Source organism: Castanea sativa, chromosome 1, assembly GCF_040712315.1.
Source record: "Castanea sativa cultivar Marrone di Chiusa Pesio chromosome 1, ASM4071231v1".
In the NCBI taxonomy this organism is placed as follows: domain Eukaryota; kingdom Viridiplantae; phylum Streptophyta; class Magnoliopsida; order Fagales; family Fagaceae; genus Castanea; species Castanea sativa.
Genome location: NC_134013.1, coordinates 84,367,506 through 84,394,136, shown reverse-complemented (window position 1 = coordinate 84,394,136; position 26,631 = coordinate 84,367,506). Strand labels below are relative to the sequence as shown.

Here is a 26,631-nt window from a genome sequence, read left to right as displayed (position 1 = left end):
CATCTACCATTTTCTTTCATCCTCGAAATACATAAAGAGAGAATAAATAACTAAATACAAAATGAATAATATTACGATTATTGTAACAAACTTGTAAATTTATATAATTATATATATAGAGTGATGTGGGTCATTTTTAAACAAAACTGTATAAATTCTAGGCATTTTTCTGTTACAAACGGATTGATGCGAAAGCACTTAGCGAATTTATTAACTTGCCAGGCGTACAAATCACGTTCTCACAGTGCCAACATGACTTTTGGTCGAATAAGTTAAGTGCTGATTAACCAAGCGGGCACAGGTCTAGCTTGCATCAGCAAGGGGAAATTTGATTTTGAGACAAAGATACAAATGATCAATGAAATGGCCACAAAATTCAGTGCGAATATTGAAATTTGAAAGTCATTACCAAATTCCCGTGGGTCCAACTGCTCTTATTGCATTCATGTCGTGTGTAATGGGTCCGACCATAGCTGTGCCAGTAGATTTGGGCAAACAAAATGAAGGCTAGCTGTGCCCGTAAATTGGGGCAACGCAAAGTAAGCCAGTCAACTGTCAGCTGCCCAAAGTTTTCAACCTGGGATGGAATGGAATTTTCTGAACTCAATTCAAACAATTAAAAGTTAACAACTTAACGTGTAGACCCCTTTACTTTGCAAAATACTAACGTGTAGTACCCTCTGCCTTTTCTATTTAGCATTTGGTAAGGTTAGCTTGATCTCAGTTAAACACTGACAATGGCAAACCAGAAGAACCTATTCTCTTTCCTATGCTTTCTCTTACTCACCCTCTCTCTCTCCCTCTGCCTCTGGGGTCATGAGCCTTTAGTGATGGCAAAGGAGGTCATACCAGTAGGCGTGGTTCTTGATTTGAAGTCCCCCGTGGGAAGGGTGGCAGAGAGCTACATATCCATGGCTCGCTCTGACTTTTATGCAGTGAATCCTAACTATCGCACTAGACTCACTCTCTTCGCAAAGGATTCTGGGGATGATGTCATTACTGCAGCGTCTACAGGTACATCATGAAATGCCACCGGAGATGTGTTTTTGTTTAAAACAAAAAAATTCTTGACGACACTATATATAATTCAAGTTGTTTTAGCGCACAAACTATTTCACAGTTTCTTTGCCACAACTCTAACTTGGCAAACTGCAGATAGTTGTTTATCACTTATATATGGACTCATCATTTTTTCTCTACCACTCACACTATCACATTATAATTGTGGCAAGAAGTTGTAAATTAATTTGTGGTACTAAATTTTTCTATATAATTCATCCAAAAAGTCAGGAAAGTTTTACATTACATCGCATATTAGGATAGTGTGGCCTTCCAAGGCTGAAACTGTTGCGTGGTAATGACATTTTTTTTTTTTGAATGGAGGGTATATCATGGTAATAACATTTCTAATGTTAGTATCTTGTCAAGAGAAACGTAATTTTTTCTATTAAAGCCAGCTCTATGCATTTTGAGGTTCAATAATACAACAATGAACTTTTTTATATATTTAAATATTAATTTTTTTTTTTTACTTAAAATCTATGTTTCTTGTGTCTTACTCTTGTTTTTATAGATGCAAAATTGCTAATTAATTTTTTGTATTCAATTTTATCTAAAGAACCTTTGGAAGACTCGATTTTATATATTTTTTACATATATATCCAAGATATATTTTCAAGTAGGCATTTATATACCTAGATCTACATCACATAATATTATACTATATCAAACTATTGATTCAAAATCATATAATGTACATTCTCAAAATCATTATTACATAATATAATATGTCATATATGAGTAATTAAAAAAATTGATGAAGAAAAAAAAAACATCTCATGTATGATTAAAGTAATAATAATACCAAAAAAAGAGTTTTTAGATATATATATAATGATTCATTTACATACTAGCTGAAATCACCATATCAGACGAAATTTAGTGGAAATAATTGTTACTATTGGAATGGATTAGCATGTGTTGGAATTTAGAACGAGATGAGGGTAATTGGTACCATGCTTTTAAAAATTTAATTGGATAGGTCAAAGAACCAAAGTAGGGAGTGGTTATCGGTTCTCTAGTCTAATTGGAGTCAAACTAATGGTCAAACCGGTTATATCATAAATAATTAATTAATAATTTTTAAATTATAAAAATATACAATAATTTTATAACTAATAATATTTATTTTTTTTAAAAGATTATTGAAAAATAACTAATAATATTTAGATAAAAAAAAATATATAACAAATGAATTAGCATAGAACAAGTTTATATTAATTTTATTTATATTTGTTCATTTAGTTTATATATTAATTATTTAGTATGTATATTTATTACTTATGTAATATATGACTATTTAGTTAATATATAATTATTTAGATATTTATAATTATATACTGAGTGTGTGTATGTATGAGTATATATATATAGCCATCTATAAAATTTAGAGTAGTGCTATAGTTTACAGGTGTTGCAAATTTATTATATTAGGCTTACAAACTAATGTGTAACCAATTATAAAGATGTCATTCAAATAATAATTTTAAATCGATTTAAGTCTATCAATTACATTTATTCTCATATTAATTTTTTTTCAGAGAATTGTCACATTAATTTGTAAAATTTATACAGTACACCTTGTAGTAACAGTAACATTTTCCTTGAATTTATTCTTATGTTTGTGGTTTTTATTTATGCCATCTGTAAAATTCATGCTAAATTTTTGTTGTGTGGAATGGCCAACAACTGGCAACTAGGAATCACTATACATTTTCCTCAAAAAAAAAAAAAAAAAAAAAAAGGAATCCCTAAACATTAATAGAAAAATTCTACAACCAAAAGCAAAATGAAACGAGGAATATCCTCACCTAACCCATATGCCCCCCACTATTGTCTTTGATCCGCTACCAGCCTACCACCAACAGACCAACTTATTATCTATATTTATAGTACAAATAAATATGGTAAAATACTGAAATGGTGCTTGCTGCCTTGGGGTTCATTTCTTCAATGATGAAGGTTGTAGGCCTAGATATCATTTCTTTAAGAAAAGAGGAACGTTTTATGTAAGGATTCTCTGTGACTGTTTGGATTTTGAGATTTCATTGTCATCAAATCTCTCTCTCTCATTGTTGTGGACTTTATGGTTTTTTTTTTTTTTTTTAATATATATATATATATTCATATCTGATCTTCCTCTGCTGCAAGGAAGAATCAATGGGTTGTTCTTTGTTATTTCATCAACGAAGGAATATATGACAGAAAATAATTTCCGTAGTGTGCAGTTTATAGGTGAGACCACTGAATTTTCCAAAAAACGACTATATTTGACAATAGTCTGAACCATCCCATAACCAGTCGAACTAGCCCGATTTGCAGTTTCTCCGATTGAACCACATGTTTTTGGTTTTTTAGAATATGGTACAGTTTTCGATTAAACTGGCCAGTCCAGTTCAGTTTTCAAAACCTTGATTGTAGCTGTTAACTAACTAGAATGGAAGATTCCGACCGTTTCTGGAAGAATGGAATGGAATTTATAACCATTCATAACTATGGTGTAAAGTAATAGAAACTGATTTATAAAATGTAAGGTCAATTACTATTTTGATCCCTAATACTGGGTCTATGTGTCAAAATATGTCATATTAGTCGCTAATCTTTTGATAATGTGTCAAAATAGTCCTCTCATTAAGTAATTGATGGAAAAAGCTAATTTGACTAATGTTAATATTAAAATATTATTTTTTATGCCACATGAGATGCAACGAATCCTTCAAAAAAATTAACGAAAATAAACCAACAAATCACATTAAAAACATGCATCTACTTTTTCAAAAAAAAAAAAAAAAAAACATACATCTACAGGGTGGGTTCGGGGTAAAGAGTGCCCTTATATATATATATATATATATATATATACACACGTTCTTTAACATTCAAACTTAGACTTATCAAATCTTTTGTTGTACTATTGAATTTATATTTTTACGTTTAAGATTTCAATTGTTGTATTGTTATGTTTGAATTATTTTTATTATTTTAAATACTTACATTATTGCATTGTTATGCTTCTAAAAGGTTTTGTAATGTTAGAATTTGATTTTCTTTTTTATGTCTAATGATTTTTAGTTTAATGAATAATATATTTTAAATCGAATTTTAATAAATTATAAAACAAAAAAAATAGAGCGGGATGGGGCAAGGTAGGTACACACAGATGCTTGCTAGGATTGGATCAAAAAAAAAACTTGTCCAAAGTGATAACCACCTCGTTGCCATTCATAGTTGGGATTACATGTTCTACACTCTAAATCTCCCACCTAAAGAAAAAGAAGAGGCAAGACTTAGAGCACATCCCACGAGCCAAAATAAAAATAAAAATCATTTTCCTTTTCTACTCCTCAAGCCAGATAGAGTTCTTTCTTTCTTTCTTCTCTTTCTTCTCATTAAGTAATACTCCTACAGTTAAAGAAACAACCCTACTGTTTACAATTTGTGAGCCTTCTTCCATTTGGGAGTCTTAGATGGTACAATCGACCCCACTAAAGCATGTAAAAAAAAAAAAAAAGGACTAATGTCCACTCTTAGTGTTCTACTTTATTTTTCACTAATCATAACTTACCACACAATTTATTTCCCTTATAAAGTGACCAAAGTTTAAATGGAAAAAAAAAAAAAAAAATTCAAACATTTGGTTTATTTACAGTTAATGAAGCATGAAGTGGAATACTCACATGCAGAGTGGGATACAGGATTTTTATTCAACTTATTACCAGGAACTTTTGAATTACTGCATATCTCAAGTTTAATTTAAAGGATGCCCATGGGGAATTTTGCTTCATTTATTAATATACAAACTTCTCATCTTATAGTCTGATACAATTGAAGTTCAGAATTTATCAACATTTTGATTTTGCACCTTCACCTTTTTACAGACATATGTTGGCATATCGTAGTGTATCAGTTTTGTTATTAAACATTGCAACTTTGCAAGTAAATTTTCCACTTTCTAATTCATTCATTTAACTGTTAAAATGACATCCAGCATTGGATTTAATGAAGAATAAAGAAGTGCAGGCCATTATAGGACCTCAAAGCTCCGCACAAGCTAGGTTTGTGACAGAACTTGGCCGCAAAGCTCAAGTTCCCATCATTTCCTTTTCAGCCACAAGTCCCTCTCTTTCTCCATCCCAGAACCCGTTTTTCATACGTGCAACCCATGATGACTCCGCACAAGTTAAAGCCATAGTAGACATTGTTAAGGCCTTTGGTTGGTGGGAAATTGTCCTCATTTATGAAGACACAGATTATGGCAATGGCTTAATTCCATATATGATGGATGCTTTACAAGAGATTGACACTCGGGTTTCTTACAGAAGTGAAATTCATCCATCTTCTAATAATACTGAAATCAGTGAAGAGCTTAACAAGTTAAAGGCAAATCATACAAGAATATTCCTTGTTCACATGACAGCTTCACTTGGCTCCAAACTCTTTGCACTTGCAAAGAATGCAGGAATGATGAGTGAAGGGTATGCATGGATTCTCACAGAAGGGCTATCATCATTGCTAGATCCTATGAGCTCAAAGGTCATGGACTCAATGCAAGGTGTATTGGGAATCAGGCCATACTTACCCCCATCTAAACAACTCAAAGATTTTGAAAGGAAATGGAAGAGAAATTTAACCTCAATTAGAACAAAGAGCAAAAGTATTACTAGCTTAAATATTTTTGGATTATGGGCATACGATACAATCTGGGCATTGGCTATGGCCGTAGAAAAGGCTAGCATGGTGCATTCTAGCTTCTTGAAGCAAAATACTAGCAACAATAGTGTTGATCTTGCAGCTTTAGGCATTTTTGAAATGGGTACAAGGCTTCGCGATACAATTCTAAGTACTACATTTCAAGGCCTAAGCGGGAACTTTCATTTGGTTAAGGGGCAGTTAGAGCCTTCAACCTTTGAACTATTCAATGTGATAGGAAAAACTGAGAGGATTATCGGATATTGGACCCAACAAAGAGGATTTTCAAAAGATTTGAATGGCACTAGCGAAAGGGCATACTCAAAATCAAAGGACAAACTTAAACAACCTATCTGGCCAGGAGACACAACAGATCAGCCGTCAAAGTTAAGGATTGGGGTTCCAGTGACATCTGGTTTTAAGGAATTCTTAAAAATGGAATGGCATTCTCCTACTGATGATAAGCCAAGCATATCGGGGTTCTGCATTGATCTGTTCCATGCTGTACAAGAAGCATTACCTTTTCCCCTTCCACATGAATTTATTCCCTACATGAATAAACATAGGCAAAGTAATGGGACATACGATCAACTTCTTTATCAAATTAAAAACCAGGTGAGTTTTTTTCTCCCAAGGTTTTTCTTCTTGCAGATGCCCTCTAGGTGAATAAAATCCTTTATGGAAAAATACTAGAGTTCCAAATTTTTTTACAATTTTATTTACAAATTAATAATGTGGTAAGTGGTTATTGGTAAGTAAAAAAATAATGTAAATGATGAGCCCATATGAAGAACCACTAAAAATTTCCTACCTTAACAGTTTGTAAAAATGTTGTAAAAAAATTTATGATTATAGTATTACTCATCCTTCATTCCACCTTGAGGATTTCATTTTATACTCCACCAATTGCAATATATCATCTAAATATATTTTATTTTTATTTTACAACATGTCATTTTACAACATGTCAATTGCAATATATCATGTGCTAGGCTTATGATTGGTGTAGCATAACATAGAATAGTCAAAGTAGGACATAAGAATTTTTTATTCACTTTAGGTGGGTGTCAATTAGTTACCTCATTTAATGTTTCTTAAAGTCCATAAATTCATAATTCTCTCTCTAAATGCAGGTTTACGATGCGGTTGTTGGAGACACAGCAATTGTTGCTAATCGCTCATTGTATGTTGATTTCACTTTGCCTTATACAGAATCAGGCGTGTCAATGGTGGTTTTGGTGAAAGATGATGAGAACAAAAACTTGTGGATTTTCTTAAAGCCGCTAAGCATTAATCTATGGTTAACAATTGGGGCAGCATTCATCTTTACAGGTTTGGTAATATGGGTTCTTGAACACCGTGTAAACACTGAGTTTAGAGGTCCTCCAAATCAACAACTTGGCTTGATTTTTTGGTTCTCCTTCTCAACACTTGCCTTCGCTCACAGTAAATTTTCTTCAACCCTCTAGAAGATATTAGGAAGAAGTAAATAAAACCCTATTGTGATATCTTCGCAAAGTATAGAAAAGGTAACACTTAACCCCTACATGGTATTATTTTGTGTGTAAACCATTAAACACCCATGAAACTAAATAGTGAGTTGCTCATGTGATGACATGTGTCCAAAATTAGGGATTCATTTTCACAAAAAGCATTACCAAAGTGGGGTTTCAATATTAGCCAATTAATGGTTTACACACAAAGCAATATTAATGAGGATTAAGTGCTATACTCAAAACCTCAAGGGGATTTTTGTTTACGTAGAAATCACATACGGTTTTGTGTATTTTTTCCAAAAAATGTATTCTCTCTTTGTGGTTTGTTTGAATTCAAAACATGGATATTCATTATGCAAGTTAATATTAAAAATAATTTATGGTACTTGTAGGGGAGAAAGTGGTAAACAATTGGTCAAGATTTGTGCTAATCATATGGATTTTTGTTGTACTCATCTTGACTCAAAGTTATACGGCAAGCCTAACCTCAATATTAACAGTACAAAGATTACAACCTACATTTGTTGACGTAAAAGAGATTAAAAAGAATGGTTATTTTGTTGGATATCAAAATCATTCCTTTGTTGAGGGACTTCTGATAAAACAATTAGATTTCCATAAATCCCAGTTGAAGCCATATTCGACCCCTGAGGAGTATCATGAAGCATTGTCAAAAGGAACCCACAATGGTGGGGTTGCGGCTATTTTTGATGAAATCCCCTATATCAAGCTCTTCCTTGCAAAGTATTGTTCTAGGTATACTATGGTTGGACCCACCTACAAAACTGATGGATTTGGCTTTGTGAGTCTCTCTCTCTCCTCCCCCCCCCCCCCCACCCCCTCCCCAAAAAAAAAAAACCATCCTGAATTATTCTTTTAATTTTAAGAATGCAATAAAGAATGCCATTGCATTATTTTAAAAGAATGCTATAATTTTGTAACATGTTTCTTCAGGCCTTCCGACAAGGATCCCCTTTAGTCCCTCACATTTCGAGGGCAATCTTGAATGTCACTCAAGATAGAGATAAAATTGGAGCTATTGAGCAGAAGTACTTTGGAAGTCAAACTACTTGTGAAGATCAAAGCGCCACAATCTCTTCACATGGTCCTAGTCTTGGTGTGGACAACTTCAGGGGCCTCTTCCTCATCGCAGGAATCGCCTCCGTGGCCTCACTCTTGGTTTATGTTTTTAACTTCTTTTACTCACATTGGTCTACTTTGGGCAACAACAATCCTGCCAACTCCTGTTGGTCCAAATTAGTTGAAATGGCAAAACATTTTGACAAGAAAGATCCACATACATTTCAGAGAGAAGAATCAAGGGTACATGTTGTAGCAAGTCCCAACGTTTTTGAACCTTCTCCTAGTTTTGATGATATGCAAATCCACTCAAGGAATTCCATTGAAGGAACATATGATGTGGTTATACACAATGACAACGGAAGTCTCTCTTCAAGTTCAAGGCATGGTGCTGCATCTATGCAGGATGTACCCCATTCATCATAGACATGGTTTTCTACCCTAATGTTTAAGATGATCTCATTCCCCTAAGTTTGTTTATTACCCTAAAATAGAAGTTTAGTCTTATCAATCATGATTGCATCAAATGGTTATTTCTCTCGATAGGAAGCTATTTCTCTCTATAGGAAGTGATTGCATTCTTCTTTCACAAAGTGACTATCATTTATTAAAAACTAAGGAAATTACATAATTCCCTATATAATTTTGGGTGGTATAAAACTAAACTGTAAACATTAAAAACTTTTATTAAAAGCTATTTCTCTCAAAAGCAACATAAATTTATATAAGTTGTTTCTCTCTAAAAAAAATAATTATATAAGTTTTGGACTAAAATCAATCTAAACACGAATTCCTTCCATGTAAAATTATAAGAACTTTAGCACACTATATGCGAATTTTAAAACTATATCAGAAAGTCATTTAGTTATTGACTCAATAACATAATATTCACAATAAGTTAATATTATATGAACTCTAGTCTAAATCATATGATATAATATAATATGCAATAAAAATATGTTTTACATGATGTGGTTGTACTAAGTGGACACACTTTTTTTTTTCTTTTTTCTTTTTTTCTTTTTTATGGATAGTGCTAAAGCAACTGCAACTTTTCCATAAAACCTCCAAACTGATGTAACAATGAATACAATTAGTGGGCCTTAAAATACCTAATAAATGAATGTTTGAATTGTTTTTGTGATTGATAAAACATAAATTTATAAACTCTATAGTAAAATTTCTAGTATTCCTAACATCACTCTTGTTCTAATTACTAATTAGAAAGTGAACTGCTTATCCTATAAAGCTTATTGATGTGTGTGCACAACCTGATTGGTAGATTGGCTCCAAGAAGACGTAATCCTATGCCTGTATAAAAGAAGTTTTTTTTTTTTTTTTTTTCCTTTTTCAACAAAATTTTATTGCTGTTCCAAAGACAGTCAAATCTTATCATAATGAGATTTTTATATACGGTGACGAGTTGTTCTATTCTAGTCATCAGGAAAAATATATTAGCTGACCCTTCTGCACACTTCAGTTGTCAAATTCAGATGTAAAAAGTTATTATACCGTCAAATTGCATACGTTTAATGTTATGTACACAACTTCGAAGCAACAAAATTAATCATCATCCATGCATTATCATAAGCAACATGAATATATGAAAGAATAACCAAAGAAGATTTTAAACAACATAGAATCTCCATCCCCCTACCAAAAAATATAAATTGATATGGATTCTATAAAATAAAGCTACACCTCCTGATACATCTATATTTCATAATTCACTATAAATCGACCAGAAACCTCAAGAAATTATAGTGGCAGACCTAAATCTGCTCTTTAAAGTAAAGCTCACCTTATTGATGGAAAGAGTTGGCATTAACTAGCTCAATGGACTTCACGAACACCTTACAGGAGATTATCAAGTTGTGCTTGCAGATCCTGTATGGACACCATATTGATGATGCTTTGAATTTCTTCCGGGGAGTATTCTGCTTTTAACAGGGATTGTACTTGTACATGGGCTTCCACAATGTTTGTCCTGCATTACCCAAAAACAAAAACAAAAACAAAAACAAAAAACAAAAAACAAAAAAAAAGGATTATTAAGAGTGCACTAAACCAGAATAAATTATTTGGTTGAATTATCAGCAATAAGGGTGAAGAGCATAAGTAATAACTACCAGGCTCAGAGACATTAGTTCGGATGATCCTAATTATTCCATGGATTAATATGTAGTTAAAAAAAGCCACTTATGTAACGTATTTTACTAGGCCAGTATGTACTAAAAGAATGAAATTGCAAAGACTAGAATTCTAATCATTTGAGAATACTTAAGAGGTGTAGCTTTAGTGAACTCAACATTAGGTTCAAAAAAATCAACTAAAATAAGACCAAATTGAATCAGGTTAACCATTCACATTAAAGCATGAACATTGAAATTGCAAATTCTGCACCATAACTTACTTTATTGGTTTGAAAAGAATTGTTCGGGTTGATGGATTCTGCAGATAAAGCTTCATCTTTTCTATTACTGTTGGTAACTCTTGCTGAATAGCAGCACTCACCTGTTCCAGAAATACAAACTCAATACATGTGAGCGTTAAAAACTTAAACATAAACAATGAAAATTTGTATCCAAATAATATGATCCTCAAAATTAACATGTTAAATCAATCATTTGATACAAGATCTATCACTTGCATCAGTACATGGTTGAAAAGCGTTTTTTTGTTGGCAGGTTGAAAAGAATTAATCATTTATCATCTTGCAATGGTTTCCTGTTTAAAAACCAAAAATGAGGAATATTTAAAGGAAGGTTCCTCTATGTGTAATTTCTTCACACCACTTCTAATCAAGCTGTCATAAATCAACCTAAGGTACATGACATACCTTCTGAATAATTTCTGCCACTTTATCAGGACTAGCAAAAGCTTGATCCTTAAGTGGTTTGGCCAAAATGGACTCTTGCTTTTGACTCTGACCGCCTGAGGATAGTGAAAATTTCACAGCTGTCACCTACAAAAACAAATTGGAAACTATTTAGACTAAAAAGACAAATAATTGCCTCTGAACGAAACTCCATAAAAACTGAAATTTGATATATAAATACAACAAAATTTAAATGAGAGAAATCAGATAACAAAATTAATGCAGATCAAAACCAAAACAGATGCAACAACAAAATTGAACAAAGAAATAAAATAAAAAAAAACCTAGGATTCAGAACCAAGCTAGACAAAAAAAAAACCCTAGGAATCAACACCTATAGCTATAGGGTTGGCTAGATTCAGCACTAAGATAATAGAAAAAGTTCCAGCTGAAATTCTATTCATCATAAACTTGTCTCCATAGGAGTACAATAGCATGCTTATATAGACTACTAGGACTAAACCAAAATTCTAATTGACTTAAGAAATCCCAATTAGTGAATCACAAGAATATCCTTGACTTTAGGAAATTAGATAAATTACTAATAACTTAGTTACTAATAAGAACTCAAATTTTGAGCAAAAAATAATAATAAGACCTCAAATAAAATCCAATTGACTTCTAAATTAAATAGAATTTTCTTTGTGCCTTTGCATCATAAGAATTTAGGCATGTGACGCTTGCACCAACTCTTGAATCACCTTTGGCAACACCAAGAATAAAGAAGGCTTGTGTTCTACCATTTCATTAAATTTATTTGGTATAATAAAATCAGTGGGTAAAATCAGTGTTGCAAATGTGACAGCCTTATCCCAATCCTCAGAGAGATTTGAATCAAACTTTTCCACGTCATCAAGCTTTTTCAATTCATGCACCATAGAGGGATGATCGGTAGTAGATGCATAAAACTCACTTTTCACAACAATGTGTACGCACCAAGTTGTTGCTCTCTAGTTTAACTCTCTCCTCATCAAGAAATGAGAAATTTCTAGTGGTAAGTAACATTTCTGACTCTTCTAGAGGCTGAATTAAGTTTACTACACATGGTTCAAATATTTCAACTTGTTTAGGCTCTATGGTATTTTCTTTTTTGTCGCATGAACATTGAGACAAAGTTTGTCGGTACTTGTTCTTCGCTTTCAACACTAGGTTCCAGCGGTACTTGATGTTTCCTCATCACCCCAGTTTCAATACCAGCATTGTCTTTGAATGAAGTTTTGAGTTCATTGCTACATATATCATCCTTGACGCCTCCAATGACTCAAGTCCATTATTAATTATCTCAAACCTTTCAAAGAAGAAAAAGTCTTGAAAGGCTTTTGCAAGATTTGCTAAGGTTTGTTCCATGGCAAGCTTTGCTAGAGTGGCTTAGGATTAGGTATTGCATGAACACTCATATTGTTTTCTATAAATTGTGTTACTGACTGTTTGCTCCCTTGCCCCCGACTATTTCTTTGATCTAAAAAAACCTTCTGATGTGATTGGAGTAGATATTTCTTTCAATTGAATTAAAATAGATATTTTTCCTTTCATCCCATTCAGTATGGCAAGCTTGTAAAATCTAAGATGAAGATTCTCAATATCGCTCCAGTAATCCATAGCTCTAAAAATGAGTTTCATCTTGGCAAACCTTACTTTCTTATCATCTAAAAAACCTACTTGTTTAGATAAGTGGTCCATGTCATGTAACTAATTGTTCAAAATCCAAGAGTCTTGACAACCATAATAAAGTAGGTGCCTCTAATATTATCATGGTTCAATAGAAATAAGTTTCAGCAAATAATTGTAACAAGAACTTGTGCATGCTGACTTCGTCTGTTGATGACCTTGCTCTGTTCTGGGCACGCAGCATCTCTATGGAGCTTTAAAATTTTGTGGACTTATAGTTGATTTGGAACTAATGAAATAAACAATTCTTCAACATGTGGGCTGACGGGCTTACCATGGCTAATACTTATGTCATGAGCCTAGATGTATGGGCTTAATACTGTCCCAAACAAGATCCAGAGACTATAAAACCAATGACTAGCTTCCAAAACATGATGAAAATGGCATCACTTGTCAATTTGAAGAGACGTTCAAGATAGTGATTAGGAGCAATCTGGCGAAACATTTGTGGATGTCCTTGCGACAAGTCTTGACCAAGAAACAGTCAAGCTGCTCAGTTTTGTTGGTGATTGGAATGGGCACACCTTGACTTTGGCAATGAAAAATCAAGAGTTGTTGGTCAATTGGTTATCAGTGACAATACTTGGTCAAGGATGTCATCTCCTTGTTTGACACCAGCCTTGACAAAGCTCTTAGATTGCGATTTCAATTTATTGAGGTTCATGCATCTAATGGGCGGAATCATGGTTGTACATTGTGGTCAACTTGGTGGCAGCTGGAATTATGTCAGTGTTTTGGGTTCAATAAATGGGTTTTCTTTTTTCTTCTTTTATTTTTTGGTAGCTAGTGGTTGCCAGGTAAGGTGGGTTTTCGTTTTTCAGGTTTGACTGTGATGCAGTTGGAGTTGGAATTGCTTACTATAGAGGGTGGTAATTTGTGGTGATTTTGTTGGAAAATTGAGCCAGAGCATTTGTTCTGATAACAAAACTGATTTAGAACAAGAAGCAAATGCTGATAGCAAAACTGATTAAGAACAAGCAGCTCTGATACCTAAATTAGCGAAGAACAAAGCCAAAATGGATGCAACAATGAAATTGAAGAACAAAGAAATAAAAATAACTAAGAGCATGTTTGGTAGACTGTAATAGGTACTGTAATGTAATAGTTATTCCTAAGGTTTAGTTATTCTTTAATTTGGTTATGTTTTACAAGTAATAATTATTCCTTATGAATAACTATTTTTCAAAATGAGGAATAATTATTCCTCTTTAAAATGTTGTATTTGTTATTCCTTAATAAGTGCAATAATTTCAAAACTTAGTATATTTCCACATAAACAAACTTTCCATATACTTCTAACAATTATAAAAATAAAAAATCATAAAAAAAATAACACATATCTCTCTTAAATTTAAAAATAAAATTTTTAAGGAAATATAATTGTATGAGAAAGAAATTTCCTAAAATAAATGTTAAGTTTTATTCTAATGTTATAACTCACAACCAAACTAATGAATAGGTTTAGTTGTTACATTACAACACATTTTATTCTTAATAATAAAGATTACAATTCATGTCATAATCTCCATTCAGTGTACCAAACGTACCTTGAAGAATCAAAACCTAAGGTTACTTGGAGTTAGCAACGTGCCATTAAAAAAAGTTGGAAAAGTTCCAACTGAAATTTTATTCATCATAAATTTGTGTCCATATGTTTACAATAGCATGCTTATATAGACTATTTGGACTAAAGCCTAATTCTAATTTTTGGAAATCTCAATTATTGAATTACAAAAATACCCTTGAATCTAGGAATTTAAATGAAATACTAATAACCTAATTAACAAACAAGGCTTAAAATCAAATCAAATTGACCAATAAAAATACAATGACTTCTAAAATTAAATAAAGTTATATTAAAATAAAATTTACTCAGTGCTTCTTGCATCACATTAAGATACAAGATTCAAGAGAAGCAAGGTGCTCTGTTCTCCAAGATTGTACAAATTTTTTTCACATGAGATGAACCTTCTCCTATCTCACTTGTAAATTTGACTTGTTAACTTCCTTCATAATTAGATCCAGGGTCTGGTCTCTCAATTTGCCAAGTGGCTACGTTTTCTTCATTATATTCTTTATTAAGTCAAACATCATAATTAATGAGGCAAAAGACAAACCTTGGTAACAAATGAAAGCATAGGATCCACAACTAGCTTAGTGACAGACATAATAAACTCCTCACAGGTGGCTTTTAGGCTTTTTTCAAGCTCCTGCAAGTGAATGAATGCTTCCACATATTACAGCGTTATTCAAAGTAAGGGTATTAGTAATACACAGAAAAAGTTCTGACAAATATCATAGTATCAACAGAATTTGAAAAGAACAGTCAACCAACTACCAAAAGTGAAGTTATTCTCCAAAAACATTAGTTGGAGCATTAGAGATCATAATTGGGAAAAGGAATGAAGCAATAAACTTGGTCTATCTAAAATTAAAATTTGGGTTCATTGATATTTTCATAAGTTAGACTTGGTGATTGCACAGTCAATATCTGCAGCAAATAAGAAATAGTCACCAATAAATACAAGAGCTTTCAGTAACTAAAGCTTTCGTAGCATACTAAAAGCTAAAAGGCATGGCAAAATATATCAATAGAATTTGTATATACAACTTAATTTCCAGAATGACATCACTAGAACATGAGTTATATATGACGTGCACTTATTAATTTATTAGTTTAATACTTAAATCACCTTTTTCTCAGCAAACCATTTATTCTCTGTACTGAGCTCATTTAAAGATTGTGTCGTAAGGCAAAGTCACAAACCTTCTTGGCATCTATTTGACTTTCCAAAACTCTAGGAGATAAGGTCCTTGCCAATGAAGTTGATCTTGACCAGTCAAATAGCGAGGCTTGACCTCTAAGAATACGTCTTAAATGCTCCTGGCAGTGGAATTAAAGCAAAAAAAAAAAAGAATTACATTGAAGTGGAAGATAACAGAGATTTTCTAATTACAAAAAACATGCTCAAATAATAAACCTAGATGGTGTAAGAAATATTAGCAGAACTCTACGAATAAATATATATATCCTGGCAGTGGAATTAAAGCAAAAAAAAAAGAATTACATTGAAGTGGAAGATAGCAGAGATTTTCTAATTACAAAAAACATGCTCAAATAATAAACCTAGATGGTGTAAGAAATATTAGCAGAACTCTACGATTAAATATATATATATATTTTAATGCACACATTTCAGAAAATAATCCTACAATGCTTTGAGTGATGATTTGGGAAGCACGGACACAGCAAAATTGTCAACATACTAGTGTCGGGCACAACACATATCTGACACGGACACAACCATGTCAAGTACGCACTCAAGAAGAAAAAAACCTTCTTTTTTTTTTAATTCAGTTATTTTGAGAGGGTTTGGATCCACGTTCACGTCTGCGTTTCTCTTCATTGCGCGTTTTCAGCTTTTTTTTTTTTTTTTTTTTTTTTTTCAGCCGCTGTTGTTGACCAATTCTCCTCATGAACAGTGCATCCGTGCACTGTTCATGAACCCACAAATTTCACTTTTCAGCAACTTTTTCATTAAAAATGGGTCCCACAGCACTATTTACACATTTAAAAATTATTTTGCTACAGTGTTTTCAGTTTTCAGTTTTCAGCAATAAGTTCTGTCCAAACGGACCCTTTATTTTGATGTTGAATGTTGTTTATTTGATCTCTTTTTATGGGAGTCTAGTTTATTTGAACTCTTTTGTTCGTACTTTAAACAATATTTTATTGTTTTTAAATTGATTTAGATATATTTCCAAACATTTCATTGTTGTTACATACTTTTTAAATCCAAAATAAACATAAATGATTTCAAATATAAAATATATATACCTAAAAATAAAAATTAATTAATTAATTGTCATATTCTCGATGTATTATATCCTAGTTTTTTAAGAAATGCCATGTCACCGTACTATGTATCATGTCATACTACGCATTGTATCCGTATCCATGCTACATAGGTGATGATCATTTAATAGTTTCAATTTTTTTCTGATGATGCAGGTAAACTGCTCTGTAAATCATACTTTCCGTAATGAAAAATTATTTCTACATAGTGTAATAATCCAGTGTCACGTTCTAAATTTTCTGGTAATAAACCACAATCCAACCCATTTGCTGGCAAAAACATCCAATTGAAGACTGGAGAACAAACCATACAGCCAACAACTCAACCATCTTTTTTATTTTTAATCCATAAAAATATATGTGAAAACCATCAGAATAGAATGAAGCACCACGCTACAGCCCCTGAGTTAAGTTTGAAATACTATAGACTTGTAGAAAATAAACAAAACAAAGTCCACACCAGATTTAAATTTCAGCTCCTATAGAACCAAAAGCGTTTAATTTACTCTACCTCAACAAATAACTCCAATACATACAATGGACAAGAATCATGTAAGTCAAAGATCTAAAAGTTAAGTTATAATCTAGGAAGCATGGACATGGACATGGAAACGGGCACGGGAATGACAAGACAATTTTTGAAAAATTAGGACATGAAACGGTGGGGATACGCATATTAATTAATTATTAAATATTTTTATTTATATTTTTAAATATTGTTAAGCATTTATTTTTTTCATATAATATTAAACATATATCAATTTAAGAGCAATAATGGATGATAAAGTGAATTCATGACTAATAAATTATGCATAGAAATTAGAATACAAACCAAGAATAAGATCCAAAAGAGTAAATAAAAGATAACTAAATAAGTGTTCAAGATTAAAACTATAAATAAATAAAAGATTAGTGTCCCAGCCGTGTCCCACAATTTTTTTTTTTTTTTTTAAAGCACACAGTTGGGACACAAGTGTAGAAGTGTCTCAGGTATGGCACCCTATATGAAATGTACCTACTTTCCTAAGATATAATGCACACAAAGCATTTATTTATTCAAAATGAAAAATGGAAAAACAGGAAAAAGAAAAAACCATACACAGCTAGAGAAATGCTAGAACATGTGATTTATTTATTCAAAATGAAAAGTGGAAAAACAGGAAAAAGAAAAAACCATACACAGCTAGAGAAGTGCTAGAACATGTGATTTATTTATTCAAAATGAAAAGTGGAAAAACAGGAAAAAGAAAAAACCATACACAGCTAGAGAAGTGCTAGAACATGTGATTTATTTATTCAAAATGAAAAGTGGAAAAACAGGAAAAAGAAAAAACCATACACTGCTAGAGAAGTGCTAGAATATGTGATTTATTTATTCAAAATGAAAAGTGGAAAAACAGGAAAAAGAAAAAACCATACACAGCTAGAGAAGTTCTAGAACATGTGATTTATATGCAGAAACACGAAACACTAATGCACTTGACGAAAGGAGAACTTTAGCCTCAGATATACTTACCAGCAAATGTGAGAAATCAAGTTCCTTGTGAGTAACCGAGAATTCAATATCAAAAGGTGCTATCTGGAAGACCAGAATTTATTAGTAAACAACAACATGATTAGTTACGGCCAGCAAAATTTATTAGTAATCGCTTCAATAATAGAATAACCACCAGGAAAAATAAAGAGAGAGAGGAGAGATCACCTGCTCCCTTAAAATAAGGAGATGTTTTATGAGGAAGAGCTGCCCGTCCATTGGTGATGATCTCTTCACAATGAGTTTGCTTGCTTTCTGTAGCAGAACACCAATTGTTTTTATAAAAAAAAAGGCATAGCACACTGCTACACATAAAATATGGTTGTTTGTTGACATGCTTATATAGGAATCATAAAAAGCAGTTCAACATATGGAAGCCATAATCAAATCCCCTCTTCTCCACAGAAACAACCAGATTTTCCACTGATATCGTAAGATTGTATGTGACATAGTACTAATGCACAATGACTTCTCAGTGTTGCATTCCACTGTATAGAGAGTTCTTTCTTTAGCATACTTACTTGGATAGACATGGAGCAAACTTCTACTGCTTCCTGACAAAGGTATCAAACAACCCAATTTTCAACAAAATAATCATGCAAGCCAATTTAAAAGATGAGAAGTATAGAAAAATTGATAATCCAAAAATTTAAATACCTGCGCCAAACCAGTGAAAACTGCTTGTTCTAAGCAACGATACAACTTTGAAAGACATGATAGGGTTTTCTCCAGCGGTGGATACCAAGTTTTGAATACATCTGGGTTTTCCTCAGCCTACAATTTGATAAACAAGCAGGTGTATATATGTAAGAATGTTATTCAAGATAAATTTATACTTTATATCAGGGAGTAAAAAAGTGAATAAATGGTACATGCCATCAACCACCACAAGATCCTCGACAGATTAGTTAGGGTGCCACATGTATTATTTTCCTCTCTTCTATTTTATCTGAAGTCATACTCTCTATTACTTCCCTAATTGACACATCTCTTTTATTACTTCCCTAATTGACATCTTTCCACTTGGACCACCACAAAAAAGAGAGAAGATGCAACTACTGTAACAACTATGTGTCTAATACTCCAACAAGTTGGACAATTTAACATAACTATAGTTATCTCATAGTGTAATATGCAGGACAGCAGAATATGCATGAACACATCCTTATGAAGCAACTTAATTATTAGACAAATTTTATGTAAGCTTTAAATATATATATATATATATATATAAAAGAGGCAGGGTATGGTACATTACAGAAATAGTTTCTGAGTTATTCTCCATAGATTGTTCCAGCTTTGCAGGGTAATCCAAGTCTTCATCAGAAGGCAAATAATTCGCTATCTACATAAGAAGCAGGCATAAAATTCCAAACAAAATCAATCTACTTGAACAAAATAGTGGCTTCCCAAGAAAATTAAGAAACAGCAAAGAGAGGAAAAGAAATCTATGAAATTGATCTTAGTATAGTTATCTCAAAGAAAGCCTGTTAAATGTGAAGTTTCTTTCTACAATTGGAAGTCAAGTCACAAACATCAAGTGACACAGAAGTAGGCAACTCCAGAAGGGTTATACTGCTATTCCAATCCCTCCACAAGTACATTTACTGTTCCCCAAGCATATAATTCCTCAAATTTATTTTGACATAGTTGCATAGCATTCAGATGCTACTTGTAATAAATCACTCAATCCAGAGTAAGTAATTTCTCAGGAAAGAAAAGAAAACAGAGGAAAGTCTTTTTCCTAAAATATATCCAAGAGATCAACAGTGATCAATTAACCATATTAATCACTGTGTAAATAATCATATAGGAAAGAATTCAAATTTCCATATCCATTTTATGCCCACCATCACTGAAAATCTTCAACACCTCAAAAATGGCATCGAAGGTTCTTGGTAATCTTATTAAAAAAGCAATACCCAGTGCACAAAACTCCCACTTTTGTAGGGCCTGACTAACAAGTGACATTTAACGTAGAACATCATTAAAGAAGAGAATCAATTCTGTCTCTGTTAACAAGTGAAAATTTTTCGTGTTTAGAAATCAGGTGAACAAGCTTTCAAAGCCCAGTAAACAATGTATATCTTATAAAAACCTTTGCAAATACATAGATTAAAGAATCAATAGGAACAACTTTTCAAGAATAAAGATTACCTCATCACGAATATGTGTTCGTGCACGAAAAGTCAACCTCTCATGAACATCAGCTAGAATTCTTTGTAATGTAGGACGTAGCCCAGCTAATGATTCACCCCGTCTATTTACCTGTTCTCCCAAGACTTCAACTTTGAGGATATCAACAAGTTCACAAAGAAAATCAATATTTGTTTCATGAATAAGTTTTGGCCGTAGTGTATCATACAAATATGTAGACCTGCAGGATAAGTTATTGTTGTCATAAGAAATAGATATAAAATAATGATGAGAGTAAACAAACCAAACCTTCAATAATTTCAACATCAAAAAAGAAGCTCACAGAAATGATTAACAGAAACTCTTAAGGGAAAAACAAAGAGAAATCTTATGTGCCAAACAACTTTCAAAAACTTATCTACCCTAATACCTCAATTTCTATGGGAAAAATATTAGAAAGAAAGAACTTACAAAGTGATCACCTTGAACATGAAAAGACAACTCAAATTCCAAAATTAACAACTTGTTAGATGATTTCCCTTAAACACATCTAAGCAAGTTTCTTTGGCTAAAGGGGGAGGGAGGGGGGGGAATCGTTTTCCTAGTTTCCAAGAAAACCCAAATTAAAAATATCTAAGATACTTGATGGAATCTCCCGTGTGATGTACTGAACTCCAAGGGCTGAAACTTTTACCCATTAAAATAAACTTCATTAAAGTATACAAACATTTAGAGTGAATACATCTTTCAATAGTGGTTTCTGTCATATCAGAGTTTTTCCATCTTCGACATAAGAAAGGTTAAGGAAATTTTTATGTTTATGTGGAACTGCGGGAAACAACTATCCATCATTGCTATACAATTTAGCATAGGCGAAAACACTAAACCTAAGCCGCTACATGTTAACCTCAAAATAATTAATAAGAAAACAACAGGAAAGTAAAAGAAAATAGAAAAATAAAAAGAAGAAGAAGAAGAAGAAAGAAAAATGGCTCTACAAGCTGAAAACTCACAATGGATCTATCAATGGAGCCAAACTTGAGACATCCTCCGAAGAAGATGGGAAAAAATGATCAAAGAGTTGGTGCTCAAGCTGACAGACCTGCAATTTTATATCAGTATCAATCAAACTGTCACCAGGAAAAACATAAACAAAAACAAAAAATGATCTGCCATAATGATTGAACTCAAAAAGAAAATATCCAAGTGTAGCACAGAGCTCCAAATTAATTGTTTCTCAATACAAAACTTGCTGCACACCCTTTGATGGAAGCTCACATGTTAGGAATTCTAGTGAAAAAACATGAGGATATGAGATTCATCCAACCTAATTGAAGGTAGTACCTCTTGCCACTATATAATTACGCATGAATCTGAGTTTTGACTCTTTCTATATACGTATATTCATACAAGAATGTCATATGAAAACTGTCATTCAATATAGCATGGCCCAAAGTCACCAGAACCATATACTGCTCAGGTTTAGCATTACTGGAGATCACTAAAGAAGCATTGAATAACAATATAATGGGAATATCAAATTCATCACTAAAAATCCAGTCGTGGAAGAAGCTTTCTAAGGATTCACCCATCTAAAATATGCAAAGACTTCCAACTAATATTTAAATACAACCACTTCACTTAAAGGCCTGATAGAAACCAGGAAAATGAATACTATTGGCCATAAAACAACATCTGAAAATGCAATTCTTTATATTTGCTTCAATTAACAAGGACACACAGGACAGACAACAACCTCCATTTCTTTTATTGGTAATTTACACATGCATCCAATGGATTTTGAACCCCACAACCTCCCCTCTATTTTCACCAGTTAATCCAAATCAAGCCTACCTGCATTAGATATGCGCATCCAGATCTAGTTAGTGATGGCAAGGACTCTTTCTTTGCAAATTCAGATATCCGTTGATGCACTATGCCTCTTACCTGGATAGCATAAGAGAAATGAAACATATGATTAAAACCAATTGACCAACTAAAACAAATGACTGGAAGAAACCAAGAAATAACTCATCACGTGCAAAATTATAGAACCCCCTTTAAGATCAAACAATCAAATTAGAAGATAATTACATTTTAAACCCTAAAGTTTAGAAGGTGTAACAAATTAAGCCCTACGATTTCAGAAGTAGCAAATTAAACTACAAGGTTTTAAATAGTAACAAAGTAAATCCTATAATTTCATAAGTAACAAATAAAACCTAAAAGGTTCTCCAGTGCACAAATCAAAGATTTAAGTGGAACAACTTGTGTTTGGGGTTTAAAATAGGTTGAGGGTTTAATATGTTACTTTTAAAACTATAGGTTTTAAATTTATATTTTTTTCAGTGCTTAATTTATTATTTTTGAAACTGCAGGGATTAATTTGTTGCACCCCTAAATTATAGGGTTTAAAATGTAGCTTTTCCTAAAATCTATTTTCAAAACAATTAATCATCAACTCACCAAGGAAAGACGCTGTTCACAATATAATTTGTGGCATTCTGCAAGAAGTTGAACATATTCTTTCCTTGATGATCTGCTTTCAATTTCCTCCAGCACTGGCTTAAGCTGCAAAAACTAACCATCTTTAGTTGCCTCTACACAAGAAAAAATAAATTTACAGCACCTTCCCATTCTCACATCAGAGAGATCCAAATAAGAGTTTTAAAGGATTTATATATTTTTTATGCCCCGACTCCAGTCACTGCCATAGTGGTACTCATATAACATCTTTATTTTAAACCAAACACAAAAGGGCTACCTCATTCGCTGCTGCTTTGAAACGAACATGTATAACAGATGCCTCTACACCTTCAGAAACAGCTGCTTTGCTGTTCCCACTAGATCGAATTGCTGCCTGGACCTGACAGAACGAACAAGTACATCACTGAGGTCTGAGCCCTCTGCTGTCTTCACATGTGCCTATCTATCTACAAATGTGTGTGTGTGTGTGTGTGTGACAACTATTCAAATGAATACGCTCACTTCACCTGAGAAGAAGCACTTTTGAGCACAGAAAGTACATGAGAACGGATCATGCCCAGAGCTCGCGACTGTCAACAAGTAAATTTCTAGATTATTTGAAGTCAAAACTCAAAATAAACCATACTCACAGAAGCTAACTCAAATAGTAGAGGATAAAATTACTAATTTTCACCCATTCACCAAATGAAAGGTTAACATCAGAGTCACTTGTGTACCTGAAGCTGTCGGAACTTGAGCAAGTAAACACTAGATTCTGCATACTGCGGATTGCTTTCAACATACCTAAGATTCAATTATGATAAGTTCTCACTTCATTGCAACTTACAAATGCTAATAGCCAACAAACTTTCATGGATTTTACTGAGTAATTCCAGATGCACAGAATTATAAGAAATCACCGACTTGAGAAATTATCCACTTACAAAATGCAATCGTCAAGTCGTTTGAGCAGCGGGAGAAAATTCTCATTTCCAACACTCATACTTGGAGAATAAAAATTAGAAGCAATCTGCACATAGTTGTAAAATTAAATAAGCCATTACTTGCAGAACATAATTCCAATCTTGTTTGGAGATAATTCAAGGATCCAACAGATACAGAAGTGCTTTGCATTTAAAATTGCAGAATTTGGATAAGCTAGAGTTCTTTTGTAAGCGGTTTAACAAACAAGAATGATCTTATGAGTAGAAATTTACTCTTCTAGTTTCTACTTTTTTTTATAGATAATAAGTATTATTTTAAAAGGAACACTTTATGCACACACAAAAAAAAAAAAAAAAACAAAGCAGCCAAAAGATACAAAAGAAGTAAAAACAATGATCAATTTTATTAAAATAATGTTCCATCATTTTCCATTACTTCAGAAATCTTCTCGATTGTTGGACCTGTTCGATATTATCTTAAATGATCAATTTTACAGTAACACCAACATGAAGTCACAATGAAATCTGCAACCCAGTCACTCAAACAGCATCATGAATGCTATAAACAGTTCCTCATGTGGGAAAAAACTTGAAAAATAAATAGTAACTTCTAAAGTTCATGTCTTATGCAATTGATCTTGGATCAAAAAATGTGAAAATAAAATAAAAAAAGAGATGCACACTATATACAACTAGGCTATGGTTGGTTGGAAAAGTTAGGGCAAACAAATAGACATATGCACAGAATCTAATTTTTAAAGTAACTGAAACTCTTGGCAAGATAGCATTCAAACCTTACATTCTCCAATTCATCAAAGTAGTTGAGCTTACTACGAAGTGCATCAGCAAACTCAATCAGCCTTTGCTTCTCTACCACCTGAGATGAGAACAGCAGAGTAAGAGGAAAAATCAACTTTTTCAAACAAACATTACTACCTTAGGTAGTTTGTGAGACATGGTCATCAAATTCAAAACAAGAATTATCATAACACCAACATAAGACAATACAGCTATGCCGCATAAATAAGGTTAGACCTAAAACAACTTGCTCATGCTATATTGTTGAAGCTCCAACAAAAAAACCATAAATGAATTTCCTTTGCACCTAATGACTCTAAGAGCAAGCCAAATATCTACAAATAACCCTGATGCCCACTCTCCATCAAGTCAAAATGAAGCCACATTTTAAGTTTTCAGGACTTCGATATGCCAAATATTGTGGAGTCTAGGCAAGTAAAACATCACAAGAAAGATTGGAAAGCAAGAAAAAACACACCAGCCGGTCACACGCATCATGAAGAGTTTTAGTCTTTGTAGCGACTGCCTGATGCTGCAGCTGTAGTTCATTAAAATAGTCCAGGGTGTCATCCACCTGCACATAAAAATAGCTCAGACATCTTAAAAATCCAAATAGTACACCACCATATAAGCCATAGTAAAGGTACTGTAACAGAATCAATCCTCAATGGAATATATTTAACATAATCAAACATACCTGACGAAGTATACCATCACAGGTCTGTATGCGCTCTGTTAACGTGCTCACATAGTGTTGATATTTCTCCTCTGTCTAAGAAAACAGAAGAATTAGGTGCCAATTAGCATTTATTGATAAATTCCCAATTGTTCCACAATCTTAAACTATTAAAAAATGATATATTTTCCAAGAGCTTTGTAGCTCAATGGCATTGCACCTTGGTTCAATCCCCCCTTCCCCCTTGTTTTAAATATCAAACTATCAACAAAAATAAGGGTAAATTAAATCATTTAACCATAGTAAATAACACTCCACCTCACGAGTGGGCTCAAACAAGTTGGAGTGGAGACATGGTTTGAACCCAAAACGATCTAATCATAAATTATCCATTGTCCAGAAACAAAAATAAAAATTAAATTATTAGGAATGGGTGAATATAATAATTCAACCATAATTCTAACAATTCAAGTATACCATGTAACAAAAAAAATATGTTACAATGAGAATTCCCCATGTCCCCATTATTGTAACAACACTCATTTAACCATAATAACAACACTCAGCCTCACGAAAAATGTTCGAACTTAGGACAAACTTAGGAAGATTTGCTCTGATACAGTGATGAAATTATAAATTTAGTCATTTAACAATAATTCTAACAATTCAAACATACATCACTAACAAGCACTAACCTCTGATTTCATGGCGGATTCAAGATCTGTAAACCACTTGTAAAACTGCAACAGAAAATGAATTCAGGCAAATGAAGAAAACCAAAAAAAAAAATCTTATAATAGCAAAAGGATTTTTTTTCATTCAACCTGGTTTGTATTGAGCAAGAGTGGCAGAGTAGTAGAAGAACCATAATCTTGGAAAGAGTTGTTATTTTCATTAGCCGAAGCCAGAGCCGAAACGGCGGAGACGGCGTTATCCTGGTGGTCTTGAGATAGATTGGGCGGAAAAGGGCGCTCCGAGAACACATGAGATAGCGCTGCGATCGCCGATTGTTGCTGCTCCGTTAGAAAAGTACTCTGAAAAGTACCAACCACCATTGTTACCAAACAAAACCGATTAGATCCAATTAGATTACAGCAAAAAAACAAGAAGAATTCAGATTTCGAAAACACGAGAAAAAAAAAAAAGAGTACCTGATCCCAAGCTTGGGCGAAGTTGTAGCTTTTGGAAGCCGCTTCCGATTTCGGAAACGAAACCGTGGGAGCGCTTGGTTTCGTCGTGCTTGCCATTGCAATTTCACACAATTCACTACTTCACAATCCTAACCATTTCAAATCTGTACAGTTCTCTCTCTCTCTTTCTCGCCCTCTCGCGCACTCAGTACTCAGTGTTA

The 26,631-nt window shown here is 33.0% G+C and overlaps 2 protein-coding genes across 4 annotated transcripts; one reads left to right on the top strand and one right to left on the bottom strand.

Moving 5' to 3' along the window:
- Positions 1-734: 734 nt before the first annotated feature.
- Positions 735-9,228, top strand: LOC142616470 (glutamate receptor 2.8-like). The gene is made up of 5 exons (XM_075789324.1): positions 735-1,014; positions 5,048-6,363; positions 6,882-7,194; positions 7,637-8,046; positions 8,199-9,228. Exons 1-5 carry the CDS (start codon positions 738-740, stop codon positions 8,748-8,750), a joined length of 2,868 nt encoding a protein of 955 aa, XP_075645439.1. The 5' UTR covers positions 735-737; the 3' UTR covers positions 8,751-9,228.
- LOC142616438 (conserved oligomeric Golgi complex subunit 3) lies at positions 8,341-26,631 on the bottom strand. 3 transcript variants are annotated; one of them, XR_012840887.1, is made up of 25 exons: positions 26,432-26,631; positions 26,105-26,314; positions 25,976-26,020; positions 25,302-25,376; positions 25,083-25,178; positions 24,606-24,683; positions 23,807-23,892; positions 23,600-23,666; positions 23,390-23,452; positions 23,161-23,262; positions 22,863-22,967; positions 22,251-22,343; positions 21,410-21,498; positions 20,418-20,637; positions 19,519-19,605; positions 18,918-19,034; positions 18,782-18,814; positions 18,429-18,515; positions 18,243-18,305; positions 15,638-15,754; positions 14,988-15,080; positions 11,164-11,289; positions 10,738-10,838; positions 10,126-10,311; positions 8,341-8,478 (listed from the first exon to the last, which is right to left on the bottom strand). XR_012840887.1 is itself a non-coding variant. In XM_075789297.1 (24 exons), the coding sequence occupies exons 1-24, from the start codon at positions 26,525-26,527 to the stop codon at positions 10,179-10,181; spliced, it is 2,382 nt and encodes a 793-aa protein (XP_075645412.1). In that variant the 5' UTR covers positions 26,528-26,631; the 3' UTR covers positions 9,877-10,178. The 3 variants fall into 3 exon arrangements, 1 of the variants encoding a protein (XP_075645412.1); XR_012840886.1 differs by having other exon boundaries at positions 8,351-8,488; XM_075789297.1 differs by lacking the exon at positions 8,341-8,478 and having other exon boundaries at positions 9,877-10,311.